The sequence below is a fragment of the Physella acuta genome, unplaced genomic scaffold (assembly GCF_028476545.2).
Source record: "Physella acuta isolate Inbredline_101_S28 unplaced genomic scaffold, ASM2847654v3 ptg000220l, whole genome shotgun sequence".
In the NCBI taxonomy this organism is placed as follows: domain Eukaryota; kingdom Metazoa; phylum Mollusca; class Gastropoda; family Physidae; genus Physella; species Physella acuta.
Genome location: NW_026731739.1, coordinates 218,386 through 232,500, shown reverse-complemented (window position 1 = coordinate 232,500; position 14,115 = coordinate 218,386). Strand labels below are relative to the sequence as shown.

The window sequence follows — 14,115 nt, the reverse complement described above, 5'->3', positions numbered from 1 at the left end:
TCTGTTGTAGAGTTAGGCCTCTGAAGATATAAATAGAAATGCATACAATAAAGCAATAAGGAGAGGTCAGCGCGACACTGCTAAAATTTTTAATAAATCTAAAGAATACAAAGCTTTCTCGTGAGGGGTCTTTCATAAAAAACATCAAGTCTGTTAAAGGTATTTTACTCCCTATTCTAGAATGCGTAGAAAGAGGTTTATGGGGACGGGGGGGGGGAATTAAATTTAACTATTATTAAAACTGCCCCCATCTCCTCTGAACTTTCATCCCCCTCCTGCCATTGAAGTTTTACCCCCCCCCCCCCCCACCCCGAACAAAATATCTGAAACAAACATATAGACAACGCTTTATCGCGAAGTCAAAATCTAAAAACAAATCAAGGTAAAGGTGGATAACTCAGTTTAAAATATCAAAAAATTATTTTACGGTGGTGGAACCTTTTCTCAAGTAATTTAAACTAACGTTTTAAAATGGCTCAACATGTTATTTTATGTAAATACCAAAGGGAAGAAGCTCTATTTATTGCATAGTAAAAATTCTGTACTTTTTATATTTTTCTATTCAAAGCCTAAGACATTTGCATTGTGTTGTGCTTTATGGGGACGTCAAATCTGCCCGATGACAAAAAACGAGGTTGTAGCTCCTGCCGTAGTTTAGAAGAAGAATTTGTTAGTTGTTGATGGTTTGGTTATCCTCTGATATGATGAGTACATGCATTGCACGCTGAAAAAAGGTCTGGGCATTTTTCATCAGGCGGTTCAAGAGCTTCTATTGTTAAATCTGCAAAGGTTTGGAGTAATTGTTTTATTAAACAAGTCGTGAATGAGGGTGCCCCCAACTGATGATGTTGGTAATATTCAGTGCGGAACTACTATACCGCCAGACCCATAATGCGGGGAATCCCAGGGTGTTTAGGGGATCCAAAATCCGACAAAACAATTTTTGGGTCGGATTTTTTGCACTTTGATAGACTAGACGTTTCATAGAAAACAAACACATCTACTAAAGCAAAGATTGTTCTACAGTAACAAACACACTGTTGCACAGAAACAAAAACGACATGCGATGTAGTGTTAAAGATAGGCAAACCTTCAAACCACTTTGATGACTAGACTTATTGTTCCTCTTTAAATAGTCAAATATGGGTGTCCTTAAAGCTTATTTAAACAGTGTTGTACTAAGCAAACTATTTGTAAAAAAAAAAAAAAAGCATACTAAAGAATGACATAGCTATACAAAGGAATTATTCAAATTAATAATATAAATGCAAAAATAAAACATAAGAATAAAACGAACACGGAAAACAATTACATACATCATTATCAAACTTCCGTGTTTCATTTTCTTTTGACCGACTTTTCAAAAAATGAGGTAACATTTTTCACAATTTCTTCGAGCATAAATGTGATAAAGACATACTTAAAACTAGATAATTTCAGGACAGAAATGAGTTGGAGCTTATTTCTGTGTGTTTTGTTGTCCAACGATGCATATTCTTTTCAATGAAATTAGGAAATGGTTAAATTTAAAATGTAAAAATTTAGTGAGGAAGTCTATTATATATATATATATATATATATATATATATATATATATATATATATATATATATATATATATATATATATATATATAAGCGAACTTTTTTTGTGTCTGGTGTTTTTTTTTCTGGCTCCGCCACTTGTTATATTTGCTTTTTCCATAGATATTACATTCTTATAAAGATTGAATGGACTGTGTTTATCTTATGTGACTGGCTGATTTTTCGACCTTACGTCTGAGCTATAGAATTTATAGGATTCGATTACTAGATGGTCATCTACTATGTGCTTGCGTAACTTTTGAATGCTTTCGAACACTTTGGCAAAATTTCTGCAACTTTGTTGGATTTACGTTGAGATTGGTTTAGAGGGTGTGGTGGTTGCTGTTTTTATTTTTCCGTTGTTGTTGATTATAGCCGCTTTTGGTTGCCTTTTTTTCCATGATAGAACTGTCCACTATTTTTCTTTTGATTTGTGCCGTTTCTGTTTCCATTGCTGTCTGTGGTAGTGAGGTGTCTAGCTATGATGTATTTTCTTTGTTGCTGTCTTTGTAGCGTCTTCGAATGCTCAATGTGGTGATGTTGAGGTTGTCCATTGCGGTGGTTTGGTTGGCTGCATTGATTGTAGATGAACAATGTTGGCAGGCTTGTTTTCGGCCTGGTAAAGCTATAAGAAGGGTGGTGGCTTTGTCTTTGTAGTTCAACGTGATGTAGTGTGGGATGGTTTTTCGCTTGTCTGTGTAAGCCAGGGGTCTCCAAACTATGTCCTCTCATCCGGCCCGCGGAGATCTTTTTGACCACGGAAAAAACGTTTGTTGCTGATGGCTGAGGAACCTTGTCCAGAAAAATCAAAGAAGAAACTGGCCCCCGAATTGAAATTTGATAGTTAATGCGGCCCTCGGACTGAAAAGTTTGGAGACCCCTGGTGTAAGCGGTAAAACTTCTATTGTTGGTGCGAGAGATAATGGTGATGAATGGTTCTTTCAGAGCTAGTATGAGGGTTTCAATGCTTTGTAGGGGGCACCCATATCAGGGTTCCATCTATTCGTGTGTTGTTGAGTTAGTGAATTTCAGCGTGTATGGGCCGTGGTGTTGTGAACTTTGATGACGTTAAAACCATCTGAGCTAAAGTACCAGGTGCAGTGGCGGAACTAGAAAAAAAGGGCCACCCCGCAAAGAAATTTTTTGGGCCCCATATATATATATATATATATATATATATATATATATATATATATATATATATATATATATATATATATATATATATATATATATATATATATATATATATATATATATATATATATATATAGATATATAGATATATATATATATATATAGATATATATATATATATATATATATATATATATATATATATATATATATATATATATATATATATATATATATATATATATATATATATAGACGAAACTATGATACATAGAATACTCATTTCGGGCTTGTTCGAGTTTAAAAAAAAAAAAATTAAAAATGCTTAGTTTTTATTAAAAAGTAAAAACAAGTTACACCACTTCATTTGTGTGACTGCTATTAGATCTAGTCTGTTTTTAATTTTTTTTAATTTTTTTTTTTTGCCTCAGACATGTAATTTTCAGCGTCAGTTGTGTGTGTTCGCTTTAGTATTACAGTTTTCATCGCCGGCTTTTGAGGACTGGTACAGATTTAGAATAGTAATATTTCTTTCTTACTTGTAGCCTACTTTCATTCATTTAAGATGGTTTACTTTTACATAGATCTAATACAACGTCTAAATATAAAAAAAAATAAAAAATAAAAAAAAACCCAACCTGAAAATGCAAATGTGTAATTAAACGATGATTCAAGGGATTTTTTTCCCTCAGCGTGGTGGGTGAGGGGGGTTTGAAAATCTTCGTTTTAATATGTTTGCAATTATACCTCCCATGGATACGTCAGTCGAAATAATATGAAGCATGAAAGCTGTGTATGTGTAATGGTTTCTTGCCCTATGTTTATTTTTATGTTTTTTTGTATTTATATTATTAGTTTTAAATACATTTCTGTTTTATGCTTTCTCATTCTTAATTATGTATTTTTTTTAAAATAATAATTAAGAGAAGTAATTGCTTTTTAATTTGTTTAATGCAAATCTATTAAAAGATGCTTAAGAGCACACATATTTGACTATTTAAAAAAAGGGAAATAAGTCATGGAAGTGGTTTGAACGTTTGCGTATCTTTCACGCGATGGATTTATTTTCAAAAGAATTTCGCCGACAACAGCATGTTTGATTGTAGGAGAAAGAGGACTCGAGATGGTGTCTATAGAATAAAGATAATCCAATCGCAGCTGCAGTATTCTTTTTACAAAACATCCATCAAGTCAAAAATGCAAGAAGATTATTTTTTTTTTAACTGTAAACAAATTGATTATGGTCGGCTGCGGGCCCCTAAACGTCCCGGGCCCCCCCGCAATGCGGGGTCTGGCGGCACTGTAGTTCCGCCCCTGACCAGGTGTACTGTACCATAGTTCAGAAGTAGTGTGGGCTTGTAGTTGATGAGTTGCTGGTGCCCTTTGCTGTCTTCAAATATAAGAGCTAATTTTCATATATATATATATATATATATATATATATATATATATATATATATATATATATATATATATATATACATATTTTATTTTTTTAAATAAAAAATAGCACGTAAAGAGAAATCTGTTAATAATATGCACACAATAAAGTTGGGTGAAAATATACAACTTAATATCGACTTGAACTAGCTAATATGTGGTCAAACATTCTCCATTAATGTTGTTCAAGTTAACTTACATGAAACTACAATCAGCTGTAATAAACACAAAAATCTCGAACCTTTACAGGTAAGTTTTTCTCAAAAAGCCAGTTCAGAGCCTGGCCGTGACGGCTAATATTTGTCACGAAGACCGATGACATTATTATCCTTTCACTTTATTAAAAATAAAAATAGACATATCTTAGCTAGTATTTTTGAATATATTAATAATACTAAAGTTAACTGTAGGTAGGCGCAACACGTAAGCTCGCGATTTCTAGACATTTAAAAGTTGACTATCAAAAGGGGTTTTCCAATATTATAAATGATAAACACAAAGAAGAAAAATAAGATTTGCACACATAGGGCCTAGGCCTAATCCCCGCATTTCATTTCTATTTTTAATCTGGCCTATCAACGACCTAGATCTATATTTTTGTACTGAAACCTAACTTCCGGGATTGCTAAACATACTGATTATAAAAGCCCGACCATTCGTGTTGAGTGTTTATTGTTAGGTCCGGGAAACCTTTGTAGTACTCGAGTGAGGAAGGGCATTTAATGTATGTACGTAAAACTAGGTCTGTGCCATAAGTATAACCATAAACTAACAGGATGAGAAAACAGATCTGTGTATATAAATAAAACACGAGAGCCCAACTAAAAATATCTTATTACGTATTTCAAGCATTTGTAACTTATTTATTAAATATTTAATCGAGTCAAGTTCTCGATCCGGATCTTGAGTCTAACTCAAAGCGAGTTATTAATAATAGTTTAGTAGATTTCTAAGTAATAAATATTAAATAACCTAGATCTAGATCTAGTAAGTAGTTGAGTCCTCTTCTACATTTGTGAATCATTTCATTCAGTCTTGCAGTAGATCTAGATCTAGATCAGACTACATCTAGAGATCTAGATCTAGCTAGAGTCAGCTAGAGTGAGTAGACTAAAAGAGAAGTCTAGATCTTAATAGTAGTTCAAAGTAGTTAGTGAGAATATATATAGATCTAAGTCTTAAAGTTAGTTAGTGTTAAGTCACAGTTAAGTCAGTGTGCTAATACTATGAATTATTATTATAGTTAGGCCTATAATAATAATATTATAATAACTAGGATATAGGCATAGGCCTAATAGAAATATACTTAATATAGTATAGGCTAGCTGCTAGCCTATTAAAAAATATCATTAGTCATAAGTGATTGATTATTAATTTATTTAACATATATTCAATTCTTACTGTTTAGTACACAGATTTATGATGTTTGAACTATAATTTAATTGTTTTGCATTTATTTTCACAGTAACAGACAAGTATTAATCTAGTATGGGAGCAAAGAAGAAAATGAGTTCTGCTGAGAAAAATGATGGAACTAAGGAGGATGCTAAAATTCACGCTCAAGAAAATTCATTGCTGCTGACAGCTTCAACCTCATCGCCATCATTATTAAATGGCTGTAGTGATACCACTACACATGTTGGTGCCAGTATTGGAGAGCATATCAGTGCACACCATTATCATGCACCTCCTGAAGTTTCAGCCATAGCACATGTTTTAAATGTTCCATCCGCAACTTTGGAAATGCCACCAGATTCAGTTTTTCTTACTTCCTCAACGCACCACAGACAACTTCACAGATCTCAAGAAAGGCCTTTCAGTGCTCCACCTGACAGCTTAGAAAAAATATCTGGAACACTGCTGAGACTTGTAGGCGATCATTACCTGTGTTCATCATGTGGTCGTCAGCTCCGCACACTTGGGGATCAATTGACTTTTGAAACCAATCTACGACATGCTTTAAGTGCTAGTGAATTAAATGCTTACCACAATGAAAACTAAATACCACTATGTCGAAGCTATTGTGTGATCTAAATACAAGTCAGTTAGATAGTATATACAAGCAGTGTATGTTTTAAGTGGTAGTGAATTGAACATAGCCACACTTGTTTATATGTGGGTCGTGTATTTTGAGTTTCTAGCTTATTAGTTGATGGTTTTTTTTACAACTTACATTACTTAAAAAAGTTTTGCATTTTGATTATATTTTTTAAAATTAAATTTTTATTTTATTTTATTGTAATAAAACCTAAATTAATGAAAATAGAGTACAATTATTGTAAAACTACTATTGTTTGTAGCAAAATACCATTTAATTTATTAGCCTAGAATCGCAGTGCAATGTTTGTATAGTAAACAGTTTTTGTCACAACAGTATGGTTCTCTGATGATAAATTTCATTTCATTCCTTTAACCAACACTTGTTAGATGATATATATATAAATATATAGTGACTTAAGTGACATTGCCAGAGAGATGTTTACAAAAGTGCCTATTTTATCTAAGTTCTTCCGGTGATTATATTCTACATTTTAGCAAACACATTTTTTTCACAGCATTCCATTTTATTACTCTCTTAAGAGCTGATGAAGTAAAAATGATGAGTGTTTGTATGATTTGTAATTATTTTATATTCAAAAAATTTTAAAGTTGCAATATGAATATCTAACTTTGTTTATTATTGTAGAATCTTGCAGTGACAGCATTTTATCTTTTTAAATTGTGAGTAAAAAACTACACACGTCTTGATCACTTAAGACTTTTTAAGCTTATACTTATATACTATTTTTGTGTGCAAGTTTAACTAAATTTAGTGATGGAAAGTCATTAGAAACTTAGGCAAGCTGATTAATTATTTGCCAAACCATTTGTACGGAAATGAGCAGTAATTTTGTGCAATTAATCTGTACATTCTTTAATTTGCTTGAAGAAAATACTGCTTATAAAGTTTGCTTTATTTAAAAAATACTTAAGAATTGTTTGTTTTAGGTTAAAGTTTGGTTATAATTTTTAAGCAATCCACATTTTTGCCAATGAAAAAAGCTAAATAACAATACGCATAACTTTTATTTTTACTAATATGTGAAAATTACAATTAATATTAACATATCTTTAACTTCAAATTAGCTAAAATGTTTAGACTTCTTTTACAGTCCTGAATCAAAACCCAAAAATTACTTTTTATGTGTGAAAATATCAAAATTGTAAATTACTTGTGGTTGACAAAAATTCTTTTTCTACCAACTCTTACATTTTAATTCATAATTGTTTTAACTGGTCATGATCACATATCAACTTTCTAATTTAGAATTGTATTTTCTTAGTCATCTAAGACAATATTATCAAGCAGTTTGTGTTCCGTTAATTTTCTTTTCACAATATTTATTTCAGTTTTATTAGAGAAGCTCCCATTCAATTATGTGTTCATTTATTATAATTTAATTTTTATCCTGCTTATCAACACTTTTTGTGGATCAGCTTTTCAAATGATTAATTATGCACAGGGTAGTGATCAAAGTGGTCATACTTCATTTTATATTTACTGTATGTTTTTTTGTATGTGAGACAGTTTAAAATATAACTTGCTTTAATATTTAATTAGGGCACATGAGTTTGAGTTTGCCTGCCTTGATAAATTATGAGGCCAGTACAATGACTGTAAGTCTAGTATTTAGTCCTTTCTTAGCTGGTTGGACTCAGGGATATCTTGGTGATTAGAAAGGCAAACAAGATCACAATCATAGCTAGTTCTGCTCAACCACACCTGCCACTTAAGAGCATTTTTTCCAAATTTAAGACGTCCTTTTTTTAAAAAAAAATCCTTTATTTGATGTTAACCTTTTCCCCCTCCCCCACAACCATTTGTAGCCTAAAAATTTATACAATGTGAAATTTTTATGACTGAATAGCCACTATGTATTTTGAAGTAATATAACATGCAATTCACTGTTTTTGGATGTCAGTACTCAATTTAAACACAGTGACACTAGAAATGTTAACTTATTTTTAGTGCCTTAAATTTTTGTGTACATTTATTAGATACATTATAATTAATAAGAATTAATTACTAATTTTTTGTTTAGTTTAATTAAAGTTAGTTTTTTATAGTTAACTTCTCTGTTCTATACATGTTGGCAATGTGTGCCTTGCTATAAGCTCATTCAAGATGGCTACTTTTGAAACAACGAATAATGCTGCATGGTATGGATCTTATTTCTTAACACTTCACAAGCCCTATAACTAAGTTGTAGATGTTTCAGTTGTACATCTAATTTTATTATTAACAGTTTGTATCAAAACTATGCAGTTGTTTTGAAGTTATTTTTATAAAAAAGAATTACAATTATACAATATCTTATGGACTGAAGGCTAGTTACTTCACCATTACAAATAATTCAAAATGCATCAATATTAATTTATAGCGCATAATTATAGAATGCTCTTTCATAAATCTTACTGAATTTTTAAAAATTAGGTTTCTGCCGGACCTCATAAAATTATATTATTTTTGTAAGATTTGTATTGTATACAAATTAGAAAGTCAAAACTTTAAGATAAAATTTAAATTTATTTACAAAATATATAAAAAATTAAACATTGATATTATCTATTGATTTGTGTTTTGATATCAGCTAGTACTTGATGAGAAATTTGTAAGCAAGGGCTGAATGGTCTGTGTGACATCAAAAGCATTTTCAGATCGTAACATATTTGCAGCATGAGTAAGCTGTAAGGCAGCATTTGGATGGGCTGTCCCTGGGAGCAATGTGCACTCTCTTTCCAACATGGCAGCCATAGCCTCCAGCAATGCATGAAAACCAAATGAAAGTGCTGCTCTTCTTGTGCGATTTAGCTCCTAATAAATGAAATTTTGTTGAGTAAGAAAACATCTAAGCTTTATTTTGAGAAATAAGTAAAGCATAATAAATGTTGTAGAATATAATAATGTTTACATTTTCAGAACTAAGTAATTGTGAAGTTACCTTATAAAACTGCTGTAATTTGTCAGGTAATTTTCTGGCATGTCGTAAAACTTTCTGAATATCCGACTAAAAGAAATTTTTTCAATAGTCAGTAATAAAAAATGAATGTTCTAATATTTCAATGAACAATATCTATATATTAAAAAAAACAAACAATGTGTATAACAATTATTGCACCTGCAAACCAGAAGGCTTTATCCACACCACACAACTCTGAGCATAGCTGCGTTTATCAGTAGGTCGTACAGGAAAAGGTGATTTCTTCTCTTCATCATTGAACACCATATCAGGGAAATATTCTTTACAGGAGGTTAGATTGTCAAATGGTCCTAGCCATGGAACTGAATCTTGTCCTGAATGATATAGTTGTTTAACTTCAATCAAGTGTTAATGAGAATTTCTGAAATTTGTATTACATTAAAATCTTTGTGGATGTATCCATCTTACTCTAATAAAATTGCACTTATACATTTCTTGATGTACACAAAAATAAGGCTTTATTATTGTCACCTGGTTCAAATAATGCCAACATCAAATTTGATTTCTTTTTACTGTCAGCCCAGGAGTAAATCATACCATACCAGTCATCACTTGATAGAGAAATATATAGCAATGTTATTAATTCAAAGTTCAGTTCTGTAGATTCTAAACAAAAATTGTTACAGCATATTTTCCTATATAAAACTACATTCTATCCATTTACCAAGATTAAGTACTTGAAATGTTCCAGCTTAATTGATGAAATGGACAAATTCAAGAATGACAACAAAAACATAAAAATATTACCAAACTCTAGTCACTGCCACCATACTCTCTACCCTCAAACTTCCATGCAATAAAACTGTAAAGGATGGAATTTTCCCATCATCTTGACTGTCATCATCATCTTCTGTCTTGCCAGATTTGCCTTCTTTATCTTTTGCTATAACATGAATAAATGAAAACAATTATCTAAAACACAATCACACATTTGGAAGATTATAAAAAAAAGTTATGAAAAAAATACCACTCCAAAGTCCACAGAGATCGACAAAAAGGTGAACTATAAAAATGTATTTATTGTTCAGTAAACTTAAACTCACTGTCTCCTTTTTCCTTAGTAGATCTAGGCAATACGAGATGTCTAGCTACAGTAGGTGGGCTACCAATGTCCTTAATTTCAATGAAACCAATGATTTCAAGTTTATCTGAAACTGTAAAAGTCATTTTCCCATCATCCAGTTGCCTGTGAAAAAAAATTAGTGTGTCATATTAATTATATTTGAAATAAAAGCTTTACAATTGTTTCATTTTTAAATGATATATAGTAATGGCAAATATGGCTTAAAGTATGTTCATTTACCTGTCAAAAGGCTCTGGCTTTGGAAATAAATTAATTGCGCAGTTGAAATGTCCACATGTTAGCGTCCCACAAAATGGATTATAATACTTCTCTGCCAACCGGTTAAAAACATCTTCCACAGACCTAAACATAAAAAATAATAATACTTAAGCTTTCAATAGACCTAAAAATAAATAATAATACCTAAGTCTTAATGTAACATAAAAACCTGCACTATAAATACTTTAGTATTATAAAACATTTTATGAACAAACAAAAAGTATTCACTGTTAAAATAGTTATTTCTATGAATAAAGAAGAAAATTACTTGAAAGATATAGGTCCATCAATAGTAAAAAGCTCTCCACCCTGCTGACCAATATCAATGAGCTTTTGATAGTAAGGAAGAGCACTGCGTACATCTGGTTCATTTGGATTGCCTATACAGACAATATGTAGCTTGCAGGGAAATGAAAAAGGTAAAGGAAATTTTTCTTCAACCGACTGCCTCAAATTAATAGTTTCCAGTGATCGTTTAAGGGATCCAGTACCAACACCAATGCTGCCATCAGTAATTAGTAAAACCTGTCCAAAAAAGTAGTAAAATAATTAACAGATAGACAAGAATAGATGAGTGAATTAAGAAAGAGAAAATGCTACTATCATTACCTGACAAGGTGTATGGTTCCATTCATCAGAAATAACATTTCTTATGCCATTTAGTGCGGTTTCTATGCAAGTTTTGCTAAATGCTTCTACTCTGTTTAGTGCAGTTCTTACTGAATTGTAATCTCTTGTGAAAGTAGATAATTGCTCATACAAATAAGAAAAGGCTACCTATAAAGAAGAGTAAAACCATAGATAAATTATAAACTATGGAAAATTAAGTTAAATCTGATAAAAACAATTTGTGTAAAAAAATATTTTAAAATGTTCTTAAAAAATAAAATAAGCATAGTTCTGTTTTATGTAAAATATACAAGTAGTAGAATAAAGGCCTATCTAGTTTGATCTTTTAATTATAACACTTAAACTTGATTATCAACATTGAAATGAAGTTAAATATATACCTGACTCAAAAGAGTGTCCCTAAACAAGATTGCCAAAATATAGTTGTACCACAACTGAAGTTTTTAAGAATGTGCAAGGGTACTAAATTTAAATATGAAATATCAAAAATGTAATTTTGAAAAGTCATTTTGAAACTTACAAGAGATACAAATTCTAGCTTGTAGTTGGCAGTCAAATAATCCAAAAAAATATTTATCCCATGAATAGCAAGGTGACGACGTTGATATTCCTCCGATGTATCTGTCAATACAACAGGTCTGGACATAGAGAGAGAAACATCTAGAGCTATTACAGTAGGCATTCTTTACCTACTTATCAGGATCTAAGATGTCAATGAAGTTATTTTCAATCTTTGTTGACTTTACTTTGCTTGAATTGATGAGAAATATTTGATGATACCTGAAAAGTAAAAATTTATTTAATCAATCAATTAAGCCTCCTAGTTTTACTTGATGATTTAAAAAAATATTTTTTACTTAACAAAATCATTGAAATATAAGGCATGTTATTATTATTATTAAAATAGTAACACTGTTAAGTCAAACCTCAACAGTTATAACCCTTCATATTGTAACTAATTAAGAAATCAGAGTAAATTATTTAGGACTAAATCCCTAATCTAATAAAAACTAGCAATAAATACTATTGGTAGCCACTGACTTAAATCTAAAGACAGTCTTCTTAAACAAGCTGTCATATCACTTTTAAAAGACAAGCTTTGAAATGCATTATTTAAGCAGGACCACATTTTCTGGTAAATATTTAGTTCTATGACTTTTGGAAAGAGTTCATTAATACATCATGCTTTTCAATTTCCGAGATACATTGGCGCTGTTTCATAAATTTTCATACATTCTTATAAATTTGGCCATTTAGTCAAATGCTAACTATCAACTATAAGAATCAAAGAACCAACTTATTTAGGTCCATATCTTTTAGGTCTATAAATTTTAATAAAAGAATAACACTCCATTTTACATTAACTGATACAGAAAAGAACTTAATAATAATTTATAAATAATAACTGCAACAGACTACAACAGTCCAGCCCAGTTTTGAAAAAATGGTACTCATATTCATTAACACAAACACACCAGTGAGATAGCAGAACTGGGTTTTGTTCAGGAAATTATAGTCTAAAATGTGGCCAAAATCTTAATTTTGATTTTTTTTTTTACGATTGCATACAATATAGATCTAGTATTTACAATTTATACTATACTTCTCCTTCTACTCTGATACTGTAAATTTAAGTAGGCCTATACTTATTACATGAATCTAGACGAGACAAGGTTTATTTTGGCTAAGGCACGACAAACAACACTGTGCGCGCATGGTATGTGGCCTGACTGACTGAAAGGAGATTGTTTATATTATTGTTTTGAGATTATATTTAACTCAATGCAACAAGCCCGGCAGTTGGTTGAGGTCAGGCTGGGGGACGGGGAGGTTCTGACCGGGATATCTTTATTATCATATTATGGAATCTTCTTTAAAAAAGGAGTGTTAGGTTACTGGTAGTTAACTAAATACACACATGGCTGGCTAATGTCAATGCTAACCCTGTCCCTAAGTGCTAAGGCCTAAAATAGTAAAATAACTTAACTAACCCCAACCCTGGTCCTACCTTTTTAATTTTTAAAAATTAGTCGAGATTACAATACTACTACAGCCCAACACACATATTTTATGGAAGTCTATTATCGGACATCAGTATCTAAAATTAAAATCATCCTCGAAATAGGACTAATTTCAAACTAATTTGGAAATAATTTCAATTTTCTGTTGTTTTTTTTTTTTTGTTTTTTTTTTAGTGAAAGTGAGAAGTTGATTTGATGAATTTGTCAGACAGTGGTTGGAAAGCCCTCGTAGTCGTAGCTAAATAATACATTAATAGTAAAAGTTTAAATTAATCTCATGAATAGTTTTTCATACTTACTTTTAAATATTGTTATTAGATTCTAGACTATAGATCTAGATCTAGTTGTAGTAGGTCTATATTAATTTGTTCAAGATTGAACGGGCGCAGCCATCTTGGATTTGTTTTCTAAACTTTAATCACTGAAAATGATAACTGCTTTGCCAGTTAGGCTAATTTTTAATGTTAAACTTGGCTTTTTATGATTTTACAGATCTAGAGTTAGTTCTAGATCTCTAGTATTTTTGCTTTTTTTTTTTGTAATATAAATAGTAGCAATTTCAATGGCAATTTATTTCAACTTTAAATAATATATTCAAACTATTTATACCTAATAAATAATTCTATTAAGCCTAATATTAATATTATTTTGATTTAATTCGAAATGAACGGTTGCACGAAATAATCTATCTATAGAATCTAAATTTAGATTAGTATCTCTATAGCTAGATATAAATAACACTAAATATCAATGTAATATATGATGCATGATAGATCTATATGGTATTGAGCTGTTGTTTTTATAGGTGAAGTTGGCTGCCTAATTTTTCCAAATTTTTTATTGCTTCCATTATTTAACACTCAGATTGAAATCAACAAAAAGTTGTGGGGTTTTATTTAATTAATGAGACATCAAAATTACATAAATCATTTGACATCACA

General features: G+C 30.8%; 2 protein-coding genes across 5 annotated transcripts; one reads left to right on the top strand and one right to left on the bottom strand.

Moving 5' to 3' along the window:
* The first annotated feature begins 4,776 nt into the window (after positions 1–4,776).
* On the top strand, positions 4,777–8,761 carry LOC131937733 (uncharacterized). 4 transcript variants are annotated; one of them, XM_059295345.1, is made up of 2 exons: positions 4,777–4,902; positions 5,626–8,761. In XM_059295345.1, exon 2 carries the CDS (start codon positions 5,649–5,651, stop codon positions 6,159–6,161), a length of 513 nt encoding a protein of 170 aa, XP_059151328.1. In that variant the 5' UTR covers positions 4,777–4,902; positions 5,626–5,648; the 3' UTR covers positions 6,162–8,761. The 4 variants fall into 4 exon arrangements, with proteins under 4 accessions (XP_059151328.1, XP_059151331.1, XP_059151330.1 ...); XM_059295348.1 differs by having other exon boundaries at positions 4,785–4,884; XM_059295347.1 differs by having other exon boundaries at positions 4,791–4,888.
* On the bottom strand, positions 8,745–13,583 carry LOC131937732 (integrator complex subunit 14). The gene is made up of 11 exons (XM_059295344.1): positions 13,474–13,583; positions 11,674–11,933; positions 11,133–11,300; positions 10,792–11,048; positions 10,485–10,607; positions 10,225–10,367; positions 9,929–10,064; positions 9,653–9,732; positions 9,320–9,495; positions 9,143–9,208; positions 8,745–9,015 (listed from the first exon to the last, which is right to left on the bottom strand). Exons 2-11 carry the CDS (start codon positions 11,833–11,835, stop codon positions 8,788–8,790), a joined length of 1,539 nt encoding a protein of 512 aa, XP_059151327.1. The 5' UTR covers positions 11,836–11,933; positions 13,474–13,583; the 3' UTR covers positions 8,745–8,787.
* Between the last annotated feature and the right edge of the window lie 532 nt (positions 13,584–14,115).